The 24411-nt window shown below is 39.9% G+C and overlaps 1 protein-coding gene across 3 annotated transcripts in view; it reads left to right on the top strand.

The window, feature by feature from the left end:
* PTPRQ (protein tyrosine phosphatase receptor type Q) overlaps positions 1-24411 on the top strand; it is a 451882-nt gene that overhangs the window by 183621 nt on the left and 243850 nt on the right. For all 3 annotated transcript variants that reach the window (XM_082257134.1, XM_082257133.1, XM_082257132.1), the window contains exon 27: positions 16621-16793. In XM_082257134.1, the coding sequence (XP_082113260.1) occupies positions 16621-16793 (173 nt within the window). The remainder of the gene's footprint in view (positions 1-16620; positions 16794-24411) is intronic.

Raw genomic sequence — 24411 nt, 5'->3', positions numbered from 1 at the left:
GGATTTTCCTGAAATATTTTCCTTTAAAATGTATGCTATTTATTGTTTTCTCAATGATGGCAAGTTATCTGACCTCTAAGGTAGCATTACATCCCTAAAGCATGGTGTTTCATGGTGGGGTGAGAGTTTAGGGTTAGTAGTGATGTTTTTCCTCCAAACAAAAGGATTCTATTATAAAAAAAGAGCAGCAGTATGGCCCTACAATGGGATCGTAGGCAGTATTTTATATTCGCCTGGACATAACAAAATACAAAATAAACAAAATTTTAAATTTAAAATATTTATTTGGAAATAAAATTGGCCGCTGCTTTATTATTGGTAAAAACATTAATAGATATTAAACCATTAATAAATTCAAATCATATACCAAGAACAAGAAATAAAGAAAACAGTTCAGCCACTAAGATTCGAAACGTCATAAAATATAGGATAATAAAATATATTTAACAAAATTGTTCTCTCTTGAGTTGGCAGACAAGGGAACATACCACATAAAAGGTGCGACAAACGGAAGGGGGGATGGGAAGCGCTACTGGCGGTCTTCTTCCAATGACTTTCAAAAAACCCTGGGGAGCTGTTCCTATTTATAAGGTTCCTGGGATTGGGATAACTGAAACTGGATTGGCTTATTAAAACTAACCAATGTTATGTAAGTTAATAACTGAAATGTTTGCTCTGACTATTATAACTGCCACGATCCCATAAGGAAAAGTGGGGCCTATACAGGCATACCTCCTTTTCCTCCCATGGCCACATACTCACAAAAACACACAAAAGTAAAGCGTCTTTTAAAGGAATAAAAAAAAAAAGGCCAGGAGTACAAGACCTGCCTTGTCTTAGCCATGGATTCTCTCTGCAGCGGTAAGCAGATAATGCTCCATAAGACACTGCAAGCTTCATACCATGGCCTACATCTTATAATTGATTTGTAAAACGCAGTCCACAATGTGGAGTCATACTATAGCAGCCTTTCTCTACCTTTTCAACACAGAGGAACCCTTGAAATAACTTTCTATATCTACAAGTCATAACACATTAGTGTGATGATCAGTAAAAGGAATGCTCCTCACAATTGTGAACATTGTGAAAAATGATCCCCCTACAGATACGTAGCTAGTAGGATTAATAGTGTAAGTGGGAACTTATCTGAGAAGCAGAAATTGCTCAAGGAACCTCTACCTCTGGAGGAACCCTAGGGTTCCATTAAAACCCTGGTTGAGAAACCCTATACTACAGTGCCCAGGGGAGAGTGGATACATTTATATGCTCTGCATTTTAAATTGTGTTCAGCATGTCTGCCAAGAAATTAAACTTTTGTCCTTTTCTTCCTTTAAACATTGAGGCTAAACTACTAAAAGCATCTACCTACTGTATGTATGTTCAAACAAATATAAAATAATAATAATACATAAAAAAGTGAAAATGCATGTAACTCATATATATAAATAAACACTGTGCACTAAGGACATAATGCATACAAATAAAACATACATAGTGAATTTATAAAGGGCCCGAAAAGCTAAATAATACATTCTTTCCTCCACTGCTGTGCAAATAATCAAACAGTGGCTAGCCACTTGGTGTTATTCTCCAAAAGAGAGCAGCTCACCATCATCTTTAACCCCCTATAAAACAAAGGTCAAATATTGCTAATACTCCAATCCTGGCAGATTTTACTCCATTGACAGACGAAACATCGGCAACCTCCTCATCACAAAATACACAGGAGCATTTATATTGTATACAAAAACAGACTTGCAACAGTAAAGTACTGTAAAACACTTTTTTAAACTATTGTTAAATTATATTCACATAAACAGGGGATACATGCATATTAACATCCAGCCAAAAACGAGTCCACTGCAAACACATGCTGCAATGGTTCATAAAAACATAGAAAAGTGACGGCAGAAAAAGACCTAGTAGTCCATCAAGTCTGCCCATTTTTTTTTTTTTGGGTTAACTTTATTGTCTGAGTATAGGTCTATGTTTGTCCCAAGCATGTTTGAAGCATTTACTGTTGACCCACTGTCTCACTACCTCTGCTTGTAGTTTTTTTCAAGCATCAACTAACCTTTCAGTAAAATAATACTTTCTAAAATTAGTTTTGAACATTCCTCCAAATAGTTTAAGGTCATGTCCCCATGTTCTTGATTTTGGTTTCATATTGAAAAAACTGCCCACCTGAACCTCATTGACCCGCTAGATGTATTTAAAGGTTTCAATCATGTCACCCTTTCCCTTCTTCCCTCCAGACTGTACATGTTAGGTTCCTAAAGTCACACTTGATCTGTTTTATCCCCCTGACCTTTCACTGTTTTTGTAACCCATCTCTGGACTCGTTCTATCTCATCAATATCTTGGTCTCCAGAACTGGACATAGTATTCTAAAGGAGGTCTCACTAAAGATCTATATAGGGGAATCAGAAATTACTTCCTCCTGCTGGTGATCCCTCTAGTGATGCATCCTAGAATTCTATTTGCTTTCCCCACTGCCTGGTTGCATTGTTTTCTCATTTTGCAATAATCTGAAATAAGTACCCCCAAATCTTTTTCCTCTGTAGTGCTGGCTAACACTGTACCCCCAATGTTGTACTTTCTCAGGGGATTCTTTTTCTCTAGTGCATTATTTTACATTTAGAAACATTGAACTGCAGTCTCCACTGCTTTGACTAATCTTCCAGCAATGCCAAATCATGTTCCATGTTACAGACTCCTCCAGAGATATCAACCTTATTACACATTTGTGTCATCAGAAAAAAGACAGACCTTGCCCAACAAACCTTTAGCTATTTCACTTACATATAGATTAAATAGAAGAAGACCCAGTACAGAGCCTTGTGGTATACCATTAGTAACTAATCTCCATTCTGAGTGAACCCCATTTACAACCACACTCTTTGATCTATCTTTTAGCCAACTGTATATCCACTGAACCACCCAAGGGCTAAGTCCTAACTTGTACAACTTTTGTATTAAATCATTATGTGTAACTGTATCAAATGTCTTGCTGAAATCAAGATATGCTATGTCCACCACACCACCCTGGTCCCGAACATTGGTAATATGGTCACAAAATTCAAAAAGTTCAGTACCTCAACATCTACAAGCATGGTGATGTCACAATTACCCGCCCTAATTATTGTCACAATGACTTCCTCAGGGGTTAGCCCTTATGCAAAAAAATAGTGTAAATGCTCATTTCAATTATCCAAACACATGAATACAAATGATTTAATCTGCACATAAATGAAAAATTTAAGTGAATATTCACTAAATGTATTATGTGAAAATTACCAACTGCCTTAAAAGCATTGTGGATCAGGGAGTGTTTTGCAAATTGTAAATGTGCTATCGTGTTTTTCCTTGCTAGTGGTTTCCTTGGTAGTACTGTGCCATGCCAATTAGTTTTAGAAGATTCCCGCTCCTTGGGAGACTAGGAACAGCACTGCGCCGAGCAGGCAGTTTTTCCTGTGTGAAGTCCAATGCTAGTCTACATTTGTAACTGTTTCTAGATATCTTTATATACTATTCATCACAGAAGGTCATCATCTGCTTTTTTGATAGCAGCATGGCTCACACAAGCAAAGCTTTCCTGATAAGAGCTCTGAGGAACACGGCTTAAAAAGGGAGCGCTCATTTCTTCTATGTGGAGCTGGCATTGTTTCTGTACTCAAAGGTTACATGTCATAAAAAAACAGTTTCTCTGTGGTAGACAGAGGATTTATAGGGATAAAGAAATGTTTTATCCTTATACAATACAATCTACTCTATCTACAGTCACACATTGGGTTTGCTTTATGACATGTAACTTGTGATTATAGAAGTGAAGCCAGATCCATATTGGAGATATGAAATCTCACTTTTCAAGCTTTGTTTCCCTTTACTTCTCAACGAGCATCCACTTTATAGCTTTTTAATGTTATGGAAAAATGTATTTTATTATATTTTGTAATTTAGATAAATATCAAACTACATTAGGGACCATGCTCACACACCTAATTAATCCCTAAGGCTAAGTTCACATCTTGGGGTTGCTATTTACAGGCGTATTTTAGGCATTTTTTAAGGCTTTTCTTATGGGCGTTTTTTCAGGCATTTTACAGGCGTTTTTGTGCAGGCGTTTTTAGGTTGACAAGTGACCAATGGAAAAAAATAAAAACGCCTGTAATCTGCCCAAAAAGAAGCTCATGTACTTTTTTGAGTGTTGGGCGTTTTACTTAAAAACGTCAAAACGCTCAGATGTGAACAGGGGCCATTGAAATAAATAGGATTTGTCTTGTTGGGTGTTTTTTGAGCTGATCCTAGAGCAGAAAAACGCCCCAAAAACGCCCCAAAACGCCTGTGAACTTAGCCTAAAGGTTTATAAATGGTTTCTTGCAACTGTAGCAATGTGCAATGAATTTAATATTAAACAGTAAATGATCTGTATACACTTTTCAGAAAGTTGGTTTAAAGCTCACTACCTGTTACAATCTGATTGTACAATCTCGTGTAGATCTACCAACAACTACATAGTGCAAACACCTGCCTGAATGGATACAATTTTATGAGATAGTTTAGGTAGGTGCTCATATGACATTGTTTTGGTAAATCTAAAGTTTTATACAAAGGTTGTATGATCAGATTGCAATGTGTATGCTGACCCCAACTCTGATAACTTCTCACCCCCTGTTCAAATTCATGCTTAACCGCTTGCCGACCGCCGCAAGTAGTTATACTGCGGCGGTCAGCCCCTCCCAGGCAAAGTGATGTATATATACGTCACTAGCCTGTGAGGCTCTGGGGAGCGAGCGCGTGCCGCCGCCGGCGCGCTCCCGCTCCCGCGCGGTCACGGACCCCCCCGTGCGTGTGACCGGCGGACCCGATGTCCGCCGGTCATTCTGCGATCGTCAGGGGAGAGGGAGAAAGGCCGGCAGCTTGTGTAAACAAGCTGCCTGTCATTCTCCCCTGTGTAGAAACACTGATCATGCGGTTCTACTATGTAGGACCGTTGATCAGTGTTCCTACAGCTCAAGCCACAGCCAATCACAGTTAGAATCACGCCCCTAGGGACACACACAGCCCCTCCCTCTCAAATAAAGTTAACCCCTTCACTGCCAGTGTAATTTTACAGTAACAGTGCATATATATAGCACTGATTACTGTAGAAATGTCACTGGTAACCCCAAAAGTGTCAAAAATGTCAGTCAAGGGTCCGATCTGTCCGCCCCAATGTCGCAGTACCGCAAAAAAATCGCAGATCGCCGCCATTACGCGTTAAAAAAAAACAACAAAAATGACAAAAATCTTTCCCTTTGTTAGTAAACGCGATAACTTTTGCGCAAACCAATCAAAATACGCTTTTTGCAATTTTTTTTTTACCAAACATATGTAGCATAAAACAAATTGGCCGAAAATGTTAAAAAATTTTGATTTTTACTTTTTTTTTTGGGGGAATTTCATATAAAAAAATTTGAAAAATATTGTTATTTTTGCAAAATTTATGCTCTTTTTTTGTTTATAGCGCGTGATCAAAAAATCGCACAGGTGATCAAATACCACCAAAAGAAAGCTCTGTTTGTGGGAAAAAAAGGACGTGAAATTCGTTTAGGTACAGCGTCGCACGACCGCGCAATTGTCCGTTAAACGCAGTGCCGAATCGCAAAGTACCCCCTGGTCTTTTAGCAGCCAAATCCTCCGGGGCTTAAGTGGTTAAGTAAAAAATACCCTTTCGAATAAAATATATTCAGTCAAATCGCCCCTAAGAGTTCCATGTTGGGTTATGAAATTTCCATAAATATTGCTGTATTCCATGGTATAGGAAATTATTTGTGCAGTACATGTTGTCAACCAACTATAGTTTCCTCTGTCTAGTTTCTGTCTGTCCATATCTTTTTCAGTAACCATCTGTAATCCTATCAAGCAGCAGAAAAATTATATTTGCAAACATAATTTTTATGGGTAACATAGGGGTTGATTTACTAAAGGCAAATAGACTGTGCACTTTGCACTTTGCAAGTGCAGTTGCTTCAGAGCTTGCTAAATGAGGTAAAGCTTTACTTTGAAAAAAAATACCCAATCACATTTAACCGGTTGCCGACCGCCGCACGACTATATACTGCGGCGGTCAGCCCCGGCCAGGCAGAGTGACGTATCGGTACGTCACTCGCCTGTCACTGACTTGCGAGCCTATAGCGAGCGGGCGCGCGCCCGCCGAGGCGCGCGCCCGCCGCGGCTCGTTCACAGGCAAGTCAGTGCGTGTGACCGGCGGACTCGATGTCCGCCGGCCACACTACGATCGCTCCTGTGAAGGGAGAAAGACAGAGCAGCTTGTGTAAACAAGCTGCCTGTCAGTTCTCCCTGTGTAAAAGTAAAGATCTGACCGTTCTACTATGTAGAACGGTTGATCTTTGCTTTTACACCAATAGCAATGTCCCTACACAGTAGAAAGCACGCCCCTAGGACACACTTAACCCCTCCCTTCCCAATAAAGTTAACCCCTTCCCTGCCAGTGTCATTTTTGCAGTAACAGTGCATATGTATAGCACTGATTACTGCAGTAATGTCACTGGTAACCCCAAAAGTGTCAAAAATGTCAGTCAAGGGTCCGATCTGTCCGCCGCAATGTCGCAGTACCGAAAAAAAAATCGCAGATCGCCGCCATTACGCGTTAAAAAAAAAAACACCAAAAATGACAAAAATCTTTCTCTTTGTTAGTAAACGCGATAACTTTTGCGCAAACCAATCAAAATACGCTTTTTGCGATTTTTTTTACCAAACATAGGTAGCATAAAACAAATTGGCCGAAAAATGTTAAAAAATTTTGATTTTTACTTTTTTTTTTGGGGAATTTCATATAAAAAAATGTGAAAAATATTGTTATTTTTGCAAAATTTACGCTCTTTTTTTGTTTATAGCGCGTGATCAAAAAATCGCACAGGTGATCAAATACCACCAAAAGAAAGCTCTGTTTGTGGGAAAAAAAGGACGTCAAATTCGTTTAGGTACAGCGTCGCACGACCGCGCAATTGTCCGTTAAAGTCACGCAGTAAAAAATCGCAAAAAAACCCCTGGTCCTTTAGCAGCCAAATCCTCCGGGGCTTAAGTGGTTAAGGAAAAAAAATGCATTTTTGCGTGCACATCATTGGATGATGGAAGTCAGCAGAGTTTCTGCTCATTTACTAAGCTCTGGAGAAGCTGCTCTTGCAGAGTGCAACTGTACAGTCTAATAAATAGTAAATCAACCCCAGTGTCTCTCTTCTTTAGGGATATTTTGAGACAGAGTCCTGTTTGCTTTCAAGCTGATTTAAAGTAGCAATACTCATTTATTCCACAAGGTGGCAGTACATACCAGTAAATTTCATTCCTTTAGCTTTGCCTTGGTCTGACTTTAGAATGGTAGCTTCAGGAAACTTCCATATTAGAAGAGTACATAATGTACATTTTGGCATTAATTATAAATGCATTTTGGAATACTTGCAAAAGACAACTGCAGACGAAAAATGTACTTGGTTTTCACTTTGCAGATTTTTCTTTTTTTTTTTTAAAAAAAAAAGCGGATACTACTGTACATATACTGTTTATACACTGTACAATGCATAATGAGTATGTATGTAAGATTAAGACCTGTTATTTAAGATTAAACCCCAACCCCAGCCAAAATATTTTTTTATAGTGTTTAATATAATGGATAGTTTTGTCATTTTTTTTATTGTTGTGTCCCTTCCTCCCCCTGTGACACCAGGTTAAGAAAGGAGTTTGTGTCTGTGACAGAAACAATAAACACATAAACTCTACTAAAAATGCATTTTCATTGCTGTATGTGTCCCCATTGCAGATATTGCTGAACACTTCCTGTCCCTGTGACAGTCCCTAATCAGGACATGAAGTGAGAGACAATTCCCAGCACAGACACAAGAAAAAATAGAAAATAATCCTTACAGTTCCCCACATCATCCAAAAAAGTCTCCTAAAGATGACCTTTTATGATATTAAAGATGTACTAATAATATTGACGTGCCACATTTTAAAATTCTTGTCATTGCACAATCTGAAATGTTTTACATTGTATATTTACAAAAGCTGTCTATCTGTGCCAGGTCATCGCATAAAGTGATTCTGCTCAACCGCATCTTTTAGCAGTAGGGTTACTAACATGAATTTTGCACAGTTAAAGGTGTCTTCCCTATTATCACAGCTCAGTTATAGTGCTGTAAAATGTAGAATAAAATAGAATTAATCATTTTCTTTTTTTTTTTTTTTATAATTTTATTGCTTTATTCTCTCCTAAAGTGTTAGTGTTTTCAGCCCTATGTCAAGTCATGACTGTCAGAGTCACTTTGGGAACCTGATTAATTATGATTAGGTTTGGTGTCTGTGAAAATGCAAAATGTATCTCAACATTGCAGATTCGGTTCTGAATTCAGTTCTGAAAAGTGAGAACTGAGCATCTAAGATGTGCCGGTGTTCTAAAAGTGGAGCAAAAATGTGCTAACATTTGCACTACATGCATAATTATATGCGCATAGCGGAAAATATGTGCCTATGATTACATGTGCAGCTCTTCAATCACTTGTCTATAGGGCAATTTTTTCCTTTTTTGCACACATGGTAAGATTCATTTTTTTTTTTTGCAAGAAAATACTGTAATCCCCCCAAAAGTATATATATATATATATATATATATATATATTTTTTTTTTCTTTTTTTTTTGAAAGCAGAGACCCTGGAAAATAAAATGGTATTAGTTGCACACTTTTTTGTGCTGTAGAATATATGCACAGTTATGGCAATGCATATTTTCAGAAAATATGCACTAAAATGAATTATAGTGCAAACAAACACAACATTATACCCAATTTTTGATAAAATAGAAAAGATGTGATTGAGTAATGTAAACAGATACTTAACATGTCAAGTCTTATTAAGCACGCCTGTGGAATCACAAAAAAGTATGATACCCTAAATTCTGCTTTAAAGCCTTTGCAGGTCATCCATTTAGAGGTAACTATGAGCTATGGCTCTAGAATTATTGTTCTCACTCTGACATTCACAACAAATAGTCACACGTGCGACACAATTTATACTGCATACACATGTCTGTGTGTGTGTAGGGGTGACGGGGTGCTTTAATTTTTGTTTTCTTTTTAATAATTTTATCTATTTTTACAAGTCATTTTTTTTTTTACACTTTTTAGTATTTGTTTTTTACTTTATTGCCATCACAAGGGGGCTAGGGAGCCCACTAGGTGAAAGCATGGGTAGTTGGTGGGTACTCTTTATTGAGGCATTAAGGTCCAATTAGAACCGCAGAGTCTACCCTGCCCTCCATTGCAACTATTCAAACACAGATCACATTTGAAAACCTGTATACTTGGCTACACTAACTTAGAAAATACAAATGTGACCCAAGAAGTGACATAATACACACTGCTTCTGGGTCATAAGTCGCAGAAAGAATCAGGAAATTAGTCCCAGGAGGGACCAAGATGTTCCTACTGCTTTAACTAGGGAAGCAGTTTTCCATGTTCCTGGGCTTTCTCAGTGGAACAAGAGCGCCTGGGAACCATCGGTAGGGAAGGGAGGGGTGTCAGGGCACCGGGCACCACTTTGAGAACCCCATAAAAGTGACATTTATGAACAAACCTTGATGTGGTTAAAGTCAGTGGGGTTCTATGGTTAGGTTAAAAAACTGTACAGACCTGGTTTATAAATTGGCACTGTATTCTCATCAAAATGACATAATACACATCTGTAAAGGATCTGTAGTAATACATAAAAAAAAGTGGGGCTTCCCTTAATATTCCATTTAGACTGGATAGACAGGACAGGGAATGCAGAGTGTGTGCAGACTGCCTCCCCCACTTCCCTTTCAGTACCATTCCAGATTATTTGCTTTTCAACATTGGGGAGGTAGCTTGTATAACTTCCCCCCATGAAACATACTCATGTCCCAATGTTGAAGGATAAGGGCTTCTTCCCCACCTCCCTGTGCCTTTTAAAGGAGGTGGGGGTAATAGTAAAATGGAGGGAAGCTTATAACTTAAATATGGTAGCACCCTTTATTGGGGGTGGCCAGATATCTACCCCACACCAGGGGAATGAAGACATGGGTACATTAGTACCCCTCACCTGTTCCTACAAAGTAGAAAAATAACAACAACACCATGAAAATATATTTTATTATATAAAACACAAATACATACCTATCTTTAAAATAAATGTTAGTTATGTGGCAAGAAGTCCAGTCTCAGTCAGAGGGCTTGATTTATCAAAACTGAAGAGTGCAACATTTGGGGAAGCTGTGCATGGTAGCCAATCAGCTTCGAACATCAGCATGCTCATTTAAAGCAACATTAAACCTTCAGGTTTTTTCCCTTCAAAATAAAAAACAAGGTATACTTACCAGCTCTGTGCAATGGTATTTCACAGAGCAGCCCCAATCCTCCTCTTCTGTTGTCCCTTGGTGGTGCTTCTGGCTCCTCCTCCTCAGTGAGTGCCCCATATGAAGCCGCCATGGGGGCACTTGTGCGGGCTCTCTTCCGAACTGCCTTGTTTGTGTCCCCCCGCTCACTCGTAACAGAATTTGATTGACAGCAGTGGGCGCCATTGGCTCCTGCTGCTATCAGGCTGTGAGGCAAGAAAGAGCTGCGGCTCCTGTGCACATTGCTGGATTGGGCTCGGGTAAGTATAAGGGGGGGGCTGAGGAAACACATGCAGCAGAGAAGGTTTTTTTTAACCCTAATACATAGACTGCAATAAGGTTAAAACCCTAAGCCCTTACAACCACTTTAAACTTTAAAAAAAAAATAAAAGGCCTGGAAGATGATTGGTTTCTATGCAGAGCTGCACCAGATTTTGCATTCTCCAGCTTTGGAAAATCAACCCCATAGTCTCTAGCAATACATCCATCAATCAAGTCATCCATTGCTTTAAATCCATCAATCACGATGATGCATCTCTGCCAATCTGTACATGATGAAATCCTGACACTAAATAACAGATTGCACTATAGGTAACCAGTAACAACAGGGTGAGGATTTCCAGTCCCTGTCCTGGCCCATTGAACCCCCATATTAACCCCTGGCCCACCCCCATTTAACTAAATTCTTACCCTATACCAGGATTACAGTTTAGAGAACTAACATGGCTATATCTGATTGCTGTATCCTAAATATAACTACATTAATGACTAGATGGGATCCTGGTGACCAGTGTGTTGTGATAACCATAAAAATTGTTGTTAAAACCAGAAATCTGCAGAAAGGGGCCCTGCGTCTATTACTACTAATACTAATTACTAAAAATAACAAAAGTTCATTTAAACTGAAAATCCCAATTGGGAAATGATATCCAACTTCCTGTCCATGTAATATCCATACAAGAAATGGTGTTTGTGGACACTGCCCAATAAAAAAGGACATTGCCAAGCAATAACATTATTTTCAGCAATTTTACCTGTAAAAAAATAAAATACAAAAAATTGTGACAAGCACCACAATTGCTTAATTAGAAGGCCAGACATTTTTTTCTGCAGCCAGTAAACTCCCCAGCATGTAATCCTAAGTGTCCATGCATACATAGGCTGTTTTGGCAGGGGCGTTTTCTGGCTGTAAAAAACCCCCAGAACTAGTGGATTTTAGGAGGAGTTTTTCAGCTGTAAAAACGCTCTAACTCTGATAAAAGCTAAAAAAAACACTGAAAACCCCCAAAAAAAGCAGAAAAATGCAGCTATTCAGCAAAAATCAATGTTTTTGAGCCATAAGCTTTTGTGGGAGTATAGTTTTGCTAAAAAATGCTACAGTCGAAAACAGCTAAAAACGCTGAAAAACGCTACTGCAACAAAGCTGAAAAACGCCTTCTACAGCTACAGCTTTCTACAGATGTTTTGATAACGTCCAGTGTGCATGATGCTGAAATGATATGCACATGTTCTAAGCAAAGCAGCAGGCCCAAAAGATCCATAAACTTTTGAAAAAAAAAAAAGATGGCAGTATATGTATGGGTATTTATTTTTGTAACCTTTATTCCAACAACGTGTGAAATCATGTACGCATCTGTAAAAAAAAGAAAAACAGTACAAGTAAACCAAAAAAAAACAAACAAAAGAACACCTTGATAAAAAAAATAACTGTGATACACAGAGCACACTGCTTTTAAACTTTTAGAGTCCATTCACACTGTTTGTGGTTAGTGCCATTTTTCTGCACCTTATCAATGCCAGTCACCACAAGGATACAAAGAAAACAATAGTTTTCTATGTCCCATGTTTATACCACTGCTGTGATGTCAATGTAGAAAAGTACAGACATTTTTTTGCAGCATTAGATGACACTGCAGGTCACCCCAACATGACACATCATACCGCACTACTGTGCGGAGACTTAAGTGAAGTGTAAATTTGTACAATCTCAATATAGTTAAAAAAAAGTACATCACACCACCCAGTAAAATTGAGTTTTTTAGTGCGTGGGTAGTGTGAACGGGCCCTTGCTGTTTTATTACAGATGGCTTTAATGATATCAGTATACACTTCAAGCAGTTTTGTTACTAACTGATGCAAAAATCCTAAAGAGCAGCTAAACCGAGAAACACTAGGGAAAGTCACATTAATATTTTATGCACACCAGCACTTCACTGAAATATGTTCAGATACTAGATCATACTCCATAATGAAAGAGACCACTGAGTAAATTCACTATATCTGTTTATATGCTGTAGCCTTGTGTGTCTGCATCCAGGAAGCACGGGTGCATAGTAAATATTGTGAGGCTATAATTTGGTTGTGTACACAAATGTGCTGGTGTGAATGCAAAAATTTTAGTAGATCAAGCCCGGCTTGTTCAGCTAGTGCGGCTTTTGGTTGCAGAGCGGCCCCATTGACAAGCACGTGCAAGTTTTGCAGATGATGCTGCCTGTCACCATGACAAGCCACAGGAAATCTGCCGTGGTTGCAATGCATTGTGGCATGTGTACAGTCTCTTCCCGCTGTATGCTATGTTTTAGTTGGGTAGTGGGGTATTGGTAAAACTGTCCATTTTTACATCTCCCTTACCACCGGTGTAAAATATCCCTAAGTAAGAATTCTGATATAGGATCTTGCAAAATGTACCGTAAAAATGTACATATGCAGAGAACTATTTTGTGAATGCAGTACATTTGTGCCATGTCCTATTCCCCAGAGGATGACTTTAACCAAGTTGTACTTGCTCCTACATGTTCAATAAAACAGACAGGAGTGCAATGAGTGATACTAAATGCTTACCAGTATTTGCTGATTTTGTGGGGTTCATTTATTAAGGCGAATAGGTTGTTCACTTTGCAAGGTTTTCCTTTAGCTTAGTGAATAAAAAGAAGCTTTGCTGATTGCCGCTATCCAATTATATGCAAGCAAAATTACATTTTTTTTTTTTTGTCTTTTTGTTTTTCGTGCTCACAGTTGGGTATTCTGTCCTAGGTAAATCTTCTCCGCATTCACTAAGCTTAGGGGAAATTTCCTTGCATGGTAAACAGCTTATTTGTCTTTAGTAAATCAACCCCTAAATGATCCTTCACCCTGTTTGAACTTGGACCAAAATTCCTAGATATCCTTTGCAGACATATAAACATTTCTATTCAGTCAACCCTTTTTTTGATTACTATTTTAAAGAAACCTTTATTATTACTAGTTGAGATTGACCCTCAGCCGGGAAATTCTGATAAATTGATCTACGTGTACTTCTAAGAATACATGGAAAGTTAAGCTGGCCGTACACTAGTAGATTTCCGAATGAACATTCCTGCAACAATTCTCAGTACATTTAGATTGATTGATGAATGCCATTTGAAAGAACCTCAAAATTTGCTTTTAGCAATCGATCATGGAATTTTTTGGACTTTCCCAAACATAAATCACATACGCTCTTAGAATTTCATTTGTTCAGGAACAATTTTCTATGCTGCTCCTTCAAAGTTTCTCATCATTGAGGTTAAAAATAAACATCGACATGACCCCACTAACGCTTAGAAAGTAGAATGAATGTTCATAAAATAATATATATTTTTTATACAAAATTTTACTAGTTAATGCCAGCTTTAGTCTGTCCCAGTAGTACTGTACTTTGAAAAAGCTATTGCCTCTATTTTCACATTCTAGGTGTTAATTATGTCAACAAGTCTTTAACTGGAGCACGGATGAAATCTGCCCAGTAAAGCCTTCGTAGTCACCTCTGTGTTGCTTCTGTTGTACATATGAATTCAATTCACTTGAGCATGAGAACAGCAAATGTAGTTTGAGCCCTCACGTAGACTTGTTAGTCTGAGGTGTTCTCCACAGGCTTTGAGATGCTTATCAGGATAAGCTAACACAGCAGTGTGATATCATCCTTTGTACACTATTGTGGTGATTAGCATCAACACTTTTATTTCCCCTGCCAAGGAGTGGGGCTGACCATGACACATCATTAAGTGTTTGGTGCAGGAGAGTACACTAGCACCCTAAGAAAGGTTTACATATTCAAAAGCAACCTGTATCCAGCCTGGGCTTAGGCTTTCTCTACTTATGATCTCCTAATTGAGTGTCAGTGGTCTTTGTATAGTCATAATACAAATAAAAGAGCAACTAATTGTCCTGATTAAGAGCTGTGCATTGATATCCTTTGTTTGCTCCTCTCTTTTTGATGGTAAAAGTTGAAAGGCTTCTTTTTGTTTGCGTGGGATTCTTGGGAAGATGCAAAGAATCAAGTTGCAAGCAAGCAAGAAAAATCACCTATCATTTATGTTTCATTAGAGATTTGCATTTTACATTATACTTTTTTTTTTTTTTTTTTTATGTTTTACATGTATAATGCTCATATATTGTTGCATTAAATAGAATCTATATACTTATAGATTCGTGTCACTTCTGATTCTGAAAAATACAGATTTAATTGCTCTACAACAAAAAACAGATTTTGCATACAGAGAACCATCAGTCCACATTGCCTGCCAAGTGCAGGGGTTATTTTATTTTATCAATTTAAGTGGAAACCCCCTTTACTATTTGAAAAATAATAGTTGCTATTTGTAGATTATTTTTATATTTGTGTGCAGCTCATAAATTGTTGCATTAAAAAGAGCCTATATATTTATAGATTAGTCTCACATCTGAAAAATACAGCTTTAATTAAGCCCCGTACACACGTACCGATTGTCGGCCGTAAATATTCGGCCGACGACCGATTGGCCGATTTTAGGCTTGTTAGTATGATGCTTCCGACAGCCGACAGCGCATTTTTGGCCAAACAGAATCTGTCGTGCAGGCATTAAAATTTTTGTTGGCCAACACCAGAACGGCCGATTGTTCGCCAGTCAGTACAGATTTCGGCCGACAGACAGCAGATTAGCAAGACTGGGCATGCTCAGAAAAGAAAAAAGACAAGGAAAGTTAACCATCACATGACATCACTTCTGCAGTCGGCTGTTGTTGGCCGACAAAATTAGTGTGCAGTCTTTTGCAGTTTTCAACAGACACGACAGCCCTGGACAAAAGACGGCCGATCGTTCGACCGACAATCAGGACGTGTGTACGGGGCTTTACTCTACAACAATCAATTGATTTTCAGTACAAAGATTCCTGTCAGTCCACATTGTAATCTAAATACGGGACTTTTCTGATTTTATTGATTAAAGTGGAAACCTCTTTTACATTTGAAAAAATAAGTTGCTATTTTACGTATTTATTTATTGCAGATACTTATTTAGTGTCACCAATTTATGTAGCGTTTTACATATATAGTGTAAAAATCACATTAGTCCCTGCCCTCAAGGAGCCTACAATCTAAGGTCCCTAACTTATATTTATACATACACATAATTGGGCCAATTTAGACAGGAGCCAATTAGCCTACCAGCATGTCTTTGGAGTGTTTGGGGGGGGGGGGGAACCGGAGGACCCAGAGGAAACCCATGCAAGCACAGGGAGAAACTCCGGGCAGATAGTGGTCGTTGGGATAGATTGTCATTATATTTGAAAACAGAACTGCCGATTCACATCCCATTGTTTGTCCTCTGGATTGTTTGTTTTTAACATGTAAGTTGCTGCAATAAATTGTCATCTGTTTATTCTCAATTGTGACTTGGCGCCCTTGTTCTTCTTTTTTCCTGCAGCATATTTGAAAACAGAGAAAAACATATTTCATATTTAGGATGTTCTTCTTGCTTAGTAATGCTTTATAATTATTACTTTTCTTCTTATATCACTGCACATTTATGGGTTAGTATGTATGGGTCAGACTCATATGGATGAGCCCTGAATAAGTTCTGTGGGGGAAGGGGGGTTATATGGAGCATAGTGGTGAATTTGGTACCTAAGGACCCTAAAAAAAAAAAAACTTGTAGATGAGATTTACACAACCTGTTTTTTCCATCTTATTTCTTCTCTTTAAGTGTAGCCTAATAACATTACAACTAACAGAAACTGATATCAATTTTACTATGTACACTATATTCTTAGGTTCAGATTAGGGTAGTTGTACTGTATAATTTTGTTATGATTAGTTTACAGTTTCCATGGAAGGCTACACATTGTTTTATAGATATGTGAAATAATATTCCTCTAGTGTTTGTAGCAGGACTGTTTTTACATCTTCTTTTTGACTGTTTTTCTCTCTTCCATTGAAGCACCCAGTGCTGTATCTGATTTAAATGCCAAAGAGGTGGAAGCCAATTTTATAACTGTTAGCTGGCGACGGCCATCACAGCCAAATGGCATCATCACACAGTACAGAGTCAGAGCTTTTGTTAAGGAAACGGGAATGGCCATTGAAAATACAATTCTCACAGGAAAATATAAGGTACTCTGCTAGACTTTGAAATCTGTGTTTATCTTTTGCATTGAACAATTAGTAATCACTTATTGCTTTGCAGGTGTTTTGACACGTTGCTTGATCTACAAGTTCTCTGTGGGATTAAAAAGAGCTTCATCTTCTTTCTTTTACACCTACTGAGTGCAGCTCAACACCTACAAGTGTTTCCTGTTATTGTCTCCAATTAAAGGAGCGCTGAATAGAGTGTTGTGCTTAGAGGACAAATGTAGAAAAGAGGAAGACAGGGAAAAGGAACATAGCACAGCCCAGTATTAGTTTTGTAGTAGTATACTAAAAATTGGTGCGTAAGACACTATGCGATATTTGGAAGTAGTGCGACTATATATATATAAATAATATATATAAAATATGTGAAATATATAAAGGTGTGTGCAGCTGCTGCAACACTAAGTAAACCTTAGGAAAAATATTAAAAATCAAATTTATGCAGCGCTAGCATCAGTGTTATTATTCAAGTGAAAATAAATATTAATAAATATTCAATTCATCACATTCAAATTATACTCTATAGGTGATCAAAGTAAAGTGCTCAAGTGCTGTGGATTATCATATAAGTCAATATAAACAATTAATGCCAAGTGAATATAAAAAGTCCTTAATCGTGATCCAAAGTAAGGTGCTGGTGATGAGTAGTTCAGGTTTGTGGTTTCCTCCCTCGTTATAAAGCTCCTGGCCCCTGGCTATGAGAGTACACTGTCCCAGCAGCAAGCTTTATAACGAGGGAGGAAACCACAAACCTGAACTACTCATCACTAGATTTTTACTGTGACCCAATCATCGAGTGATTGAGAAAGGGCAAGGCCCCAGCACGAAAACGGAAACACCAGCAACTACACCCTTTGTATGAGATCTGTATCTATCATAAGAGCCAGACAAGGAAACTTTCATTCATAAGTGTCAGCTTCATGCCAGGTTATTTGATCTGTTTTACTCCTACCAGCGGAGGCGGACCCATTTATTTATCGAAGGTCATATGGAGAAATTTCCCTAAAAGATCCTGGCAATAAGGGCTACTGTGCAATACTATTCAAGGCTTCAATATATTGGCAATTTGGTGAGTGGGGAACCGAGAGGGGCACCTTATCACTTTGAAGCACCTTATATATCTTGGCACTCCAACACCTTACTTTGGATCACGATTAAGGACTTTTTATATTCACTTGGCATTAATTGTTTATATGGACTTATATGATAATCCACAGCACTTGAGCACTTTACTTTGATCACCTATAGAGTATAATTTGAGTGTGATGAATTGAATATTTATTAATATTTATTTTCACTTGAATAATAACACTGATGCTAGCGCTGCATAAATTAGATTTTTAATATTTTGGTGGTGATAGGCAGATCTTTTAGTCACCTTTGCCGTATGTTTAAGGCAAACTTACACGACAATATTGTATATGGTTATGTTTTAACATACAACAAATTCAAAATATTTATCTAAGTGGAACTCCTAGGCTAAACTTTTGTATAAACCGGAGAAGGTTTAGAACATCTGTGCTTTCTTTAGGGAATGCTATCCACACTTCCTATCCTGGGGATACAGTAGAAAGTGCTTTGCCCAATCAAGGCGCGGCGTAAACTGGTTGTTAAGGAGTGGGGCCAGCAAGCCGGCCGCGGCATCCTTACCAACTGATGAGTCATTATCTGTTAATGGGTTTCCCCGCTGACAGCTAAATAAAAAAAAAAATGCCGGTTAAGAGAAAAAAAAAAATGGCGTGAGGCCCCCCCCCCAAAAGTCCACACCAGACCCTTATCTGGGCATGCAGACTGGCAGGTCAGGAAAGGGGAGGAAGAGCGAGCACCACCCTCCTAAACCATACAAAGCCACATGTCCTCAAGATGGGGGGCCCTGCCCCCCCACCCCAAAGCACTCATCCCCACAACCATGGCCGGTGGTTGTGGGGGGGTTTATCGGAAACTGGAAGCCCCCTTAACAATGTGTATGGGTATGGGGGATATAGTACCTCTACCCATACACCAAAAAAGTGTACAAAAAAAAATAAAAACAGGAGACAAGTTTTTGACAAATCCTTTATTAAAAAATAAAATATAGTGTCCCACGATATAAATTCACCGTCAATCACACCAACTGACGCACCACCGACCCGAAAAAAAAAGCTCTGTCTTCTGGGATAACTGCCCACTGAATGCCTCCTCTGTGCTTTGACAGTTCTTAAATAGGTAAGGGCAGTGCCACCTGGCAACGTCACCTGGTGGCCTGTTACATCACAGACTGGTGTATAGCCCTCATCTATATAAGAACTGTCAAAGCACAGAGAAGACAATCGGCGGGCAGCCATCCCAGAAGGTGGGATCCTTTTTTACAGTTCTGCAGTGCAGCCGGCGGTGTGATTGATGATGGATTTACATCGAGGGACACTATTTTTAAATCTTTTTAATAGAGGATTTGTCAAAAACTCGTCTCCTGTTTTTACTTTTTTTTGGGTGAATGGGTAGGGGTATTATGTACCCCATACCCATCTACATGGGGGGGGGGGGGCAGGATCTGAGGACCCTTGTTAAAGAGGGCTTCCAGATTCTGATAAGCCCCCTGCCCGCAGACCCCCACAACCACCTGGGGATGAGGTCTTTGTCCCATCAACTTGGGAACAAGGTGCTTTGAGGTGGGGGGCAGAGCTCCTCTGCCCCAAACCACCCCCACATGTTGAGGGCACGTGTTCTGGTATGGTTCGGAAGGTGCTTGCTCATCCCCTATTCCTGACCTGCCCGGCTTTATGCCCGGATAAGGGTCTGGTATGTATTTTTTCAATAGCCGGGGACTGACAATTGTAACCGCGAGTCAATTTAAATGGGATTTGACTCGATTTTGTTTCTTTAGAAATTGTAGTTTTGCTGCAGGATGTTCTATATATGTTTCAGATGCACCACTTTACAGGCAGACTAAGGGGACCCCCGGTCACTATATTTAAAGGAATTTTTCATTTTTATTGTTGCACTTTAAGCATAATTAAAATCACTGCTCCTGAAAAAAAAATTGTTAAAAAAAAAATTGCATTGATATATGTTCCCCCTGGCAGTACCCAGACCCCCATACCCCTTTTAGGGCCAATTACTTGCATATGCTTATAGGACTTGTTTTGTGTGTATAAAACTGTCTTGTGTGTTTATTTTTTGTACACTTTTTTGGTGAATAGGTAGGGGTACGATGTACCCGAAACCCATTCACATAGGGGGGAACCTGGATCTGGGGCACTCCTTGTATAAGGGAGCTTCCAGATTCTGATAACCCCCCCCACCTACACCTTCACCGGGAAGAGGTCCTTGTCCTCATCAACATGGGGACCCCCCCATGTTGAGGGTATGTGACCTGGTATGGTTCAGAGGGGGGCGATCGCTCATCCCCTCCCCTTTCCTGACCTGCCAGGCTGCGTGCCCAGATAAGGGTCTGGTATGGATTTTGGGGGGACCCTACGCCATTTTTTTTTTTTATTTTTTAATAGCTGAGAGCTGGCAATTGTAACCGCGAGCCATATACTTGCTACAGATGCACCACTTTGTGGGCACATTAAGGGGACCCTCCAGGCACTATATTTGAATAGATTTATATCTATTTTTTTTATTAACCAAGACTTTTTTTTAGCTGTCAGTGGAGAAACTAATTGACAGCTGATGACTCATCGGTTGTTAACCACTTCCTACCCATCCGCCTTCAAATGACGGTGAAGCGGTGCACCTATTGTTCTGGGAAGCCGTCATATGAAGGCGCACCAGAACAGCCTCTCTCGCACGACCGCGGGGGCGCGCAGAACGGTGATCGTGGCCGCGCCGTGTTGCTAGGACACGGTGCGATCCCGATCTCGGTAAAGAGTCAATGACATGATTCTTTACCCATGTGATTGGCTGTGTCCAATCACAGCCGGTCACATATAAATGAGGAAGTGCTGTTATTCGGCCCTACTCTGACAGTGTGAGGCGAGGAGAGCCAATCAGCGAGTCCTCCTCACAGGGGAAACAAGGACATGTAATCAGGGCACTGATCATCAGTGCCCTGATTACAGAAAATTGCAATAGAGTGCCAATCAGTGCCCACCATCAATGCCCACAGTGCCCACCATCAGTGCCCACAATCAGTGCCCATAGTGCTGCCAGTCAGTGCCCGTCAGTGCCTGCTCATCTAGGCACTGATGAACACTGACTGGCAGAACTCTGGGCACTTATTGTGGGCACTGATGGTGCTGCCCATCAGTGTCCATCAGTGCCATCCATCAGTGCTCATCAGTGCCACCCATCCGTGCCCACCAGTGCTGCCCGTCAGTGCCCATTAGTGCCGCCTCTCAGTGCCCATCAGTGCCACCTATCAGTGCTCACCAGTGCTGCCTATCAGTGCTCATCAGTGCCATCTATCAGTGCCACCTATCAGTGCCCATCAGTGCGGCATATTAGTACCTCCTCATTAGTGCCACCTCATCAGTGCCCATAAGTGCCACCCCATCAGTGCCCATAAGTGCCACCTCATCAGTGCCCATCAGTGCAGTCTATAAGTGCCCATCAGTGCTGCCTCATCAGCACACATCAGTGAAGGAGAAAAATTATTTATTTTCCAAATTTACTCACAGAAAAGAAGAAAAGCTTTTTTTAAAAAAAAAATTCTGTCATTTTTTTTTTTTTTTTGTAAGAAATAAAAAACCCAGCGGTGATTAAATACCACCAAATGAAAGCTATATTTGTGTGAAAAAAATGATACAAATTTCATGTGGGTACAGTGTAGCTTGATCGCGCAATTGTCATTCAAAATGTGAGAGCGCTGAAAGCTGAAAATTGGCCTGGGCAGGAAGGGGGTGAAAGTGCACTGTATTGAAGCAGTTAAGGACACGGCGGCCAGCTTCCCAGTCCCGCTTCTTAACAACCAGCTTTTACTCCGCCCTGATTGAGCAAAACTTTGCCCAATTAAGGTGCAGCATTGCAGGGTGTTTGTAGGGGCGAACACCTAACGAACACCCTGCAAATTCGGGTGTTCGGCAAACGGCCAAACAGGCAAATGTTTGGCCCAAGCTCATGCTCAGCCTGAACTGTTCACCCATCCCTAGTCTGGAGCTGATTCTAATTTTATAATATTTGCTATGAACCTACATCATGTGTTCAAAGGATCTGTCCATGCAAGTGAAACAGGCCATTGTAAGGCTTCAAAAACTAAACAAATCAGAGAGATAGCAGCAACATTAGGAGTGGCCAAATCAACAGTTTAGTACATTCTGAGGAAAGAAGAATGCACTGGTGAGCTCAGCAACATAAAAAGGCCTGGGCGTCCACGGAAGACAATAAGTCGCAGGATCCTCTCTATGGTAAAGAATGGTTTGCAACATTTGGACAAAAGAAGAAATCTCTTCAGGAGGTGGGCTATCATTGTCAAAGTCTATAATCAAGAGAAGACTTCACGAGAGCAAATACAGAAAGTTCACCACAAGGTGCAAACCATTCATAAGCCTGGAGGATAGAAATGCCAGATTAGTCTTTGCCAAAAAAACATCTAAAAAAGCCAGGCCAGTTCTGGAAAAGCATTCTTTGGATGGATGAAACTAAAATGAATCTGTATCAGAATGATGGGAAGAAAAAAGTGTTGAGAAGGCTTGGTGCAGTTTATGATCCAAAGCACACAAAGTCATCTGTAAAATATGGTGGAGGCAGTGTAATGTCATGGACATGCATGGCTTTCAGTGGCACTGGGTCATTGGTGTTTTTTGATGATGTGACAGAAGACAGAAGCAGCCAGATAAATTCTGCAGTGTTTAGAGATATACTGTCAGCCCAGATTCAGCCAAATGCAGCAAAGTTGATTGGACGGTGCTTCACAGTACAGATGGACAATGTTCCACAACACACTGCAAAAATAACCCAGGAGCTTTTGAAGAAAAATAAGTGGAATATTCTGCAATGGTCGAGTCAACCACCTGATCTCAACCCAATTGAGCATGCATTTCACTTGCTGAAGGCAAAACTAAAGGCAGAAAGACCCACAAACAAAGAACAACTGAAAACAGCTGTGGTTAGAGCCTGGCAAAGCATCAGAAATGAGGAAATCCAGTCTTTGGTAATGCCCATGGGTTCCAGACTTCAGGCAGTCATCGCCAGTAAGTCAAACAACAAAGGGACTTCCAGCGCTAACTGTGATATCTCTCACTCTCAGGAATGAATAAAGTCAAATTACCGTGTGGTGCTGCTGCTAATTAATGCTGATTCAGCATAAGTCAGTGAATGGGGGGGGGGAGGGGCAGCAGCGCTATCCCACGGTACATAGTCTACAATGTATCTCAGGCAGGCTTGATGGAAAACCTTGAAAAGTTTATTTATAAAATGGGGGGGAGGGGCAGCAGCGCTATCCCATGGTACATAGTCTACAATGTAACTCAGGCAGGCTTGATGGAAAACCTTGAAAAGTTTATTTATAAAATGGGGGGGAGGGGCAGCAGCGCTATCCCACGGTACATAGTCTACAATGTAACTCAGGCAGGCTTGATGGAAAACCTTGAAAAGTTTATTTATTTGTGGGAGGAAGCCACGCCGCCTTACCGGCTGGCCCGGTCTGCTTTTGGCACATAAAATCCTTCTCCCTTATGCCTGGTTCCCTGCTGTGATCATCTACACAGTTCCGGCTCACCCAGCGGCTCGGTCATCCTGTGACCCCCAGCAACGCCACAGATCTGGTTTGGAATACATTCTATTATGTTTTAATCATCACTATATATAATTTTTATAAATAAACCTTTCAAGGTTTTCCATCAAGTCTGCCTGAGTTACATTGTAGACTATGTACCGTGGGATAGCGCTGCTGCCCCTCCCCCCCAGTCATCGCCAGTAAAGGATTCTCAACAAAATATTAAAAATGAACATTTTATTTATGAATACATTAATTTGTCCAAATACATTTGAGCCGCTGAAAATGGGGGGACTGTGTATAAAAATGGTTGCAGTTCCTAAAATTTGTAGTTTGTAGTTTGTATTTTGTACTTGATATTTATGTTCAACCCCTTGAATTAAAGCTGAAAGTCTGCACTTAAAATTAATTTGGATTTTTACATTTTAATTTTATTCTGGTGGCATACAGAGTTAAAAGTATAAAAGTTGTGCCTGTGTCCAAATATATATGGACCTAACATTATTTACTGTATAAGCAGCCAATGACATCACCGGCCCATGTCATCCTGTGCCATAAACATCAGCTCCCCTGCGCATGCCTGGGAGTGACATAATCTCAGCTCCGGCCAGTCACACAGCCAGAATCTGCGGACCCTGAAGGAAAACAGGGTGAAGATGGAAGGGACCTCCAGCGGTGACAGCGCATCGCTGGAAGGCTTTGATTTCAGGTAAGTTTCACATAATGTGCTATTATGCAGTGCTTACTAGCACATTATGACATTACCTTTCAGATCAGAGATACAAAAAAAAATCACCCAGTGGTTTACTACCGCTTTATTGGGCACAAATTTAAAATTGGTTATGATGTTTTTGAGCCAACAGAAAAAACTTTGGTCGAACGGACAATTAACCACTTAAGCCCCGGAGGATTTTCCTGCTAAAAGACCAGGGGGTATTTTGCTATTCGGCACTGCGTGACTTT

This window comes from Pelophylax lessonae (assembly GCF_965119305.1).
Source record: "Pelophylax lessonae genome assembly, chromosome: 4".
In the NCBI taxonomy this organism is placed as follows: Eukaryota; Metazoa; Chordata; class Amphibia; order Anura; family Ranidae; genus Pelophylax; species Pelophylax lessonae.
Note: the sequence above shows the minus strand (reverse complement) of the source record. Positions and strands in the feature narration are given on the sequence as shown.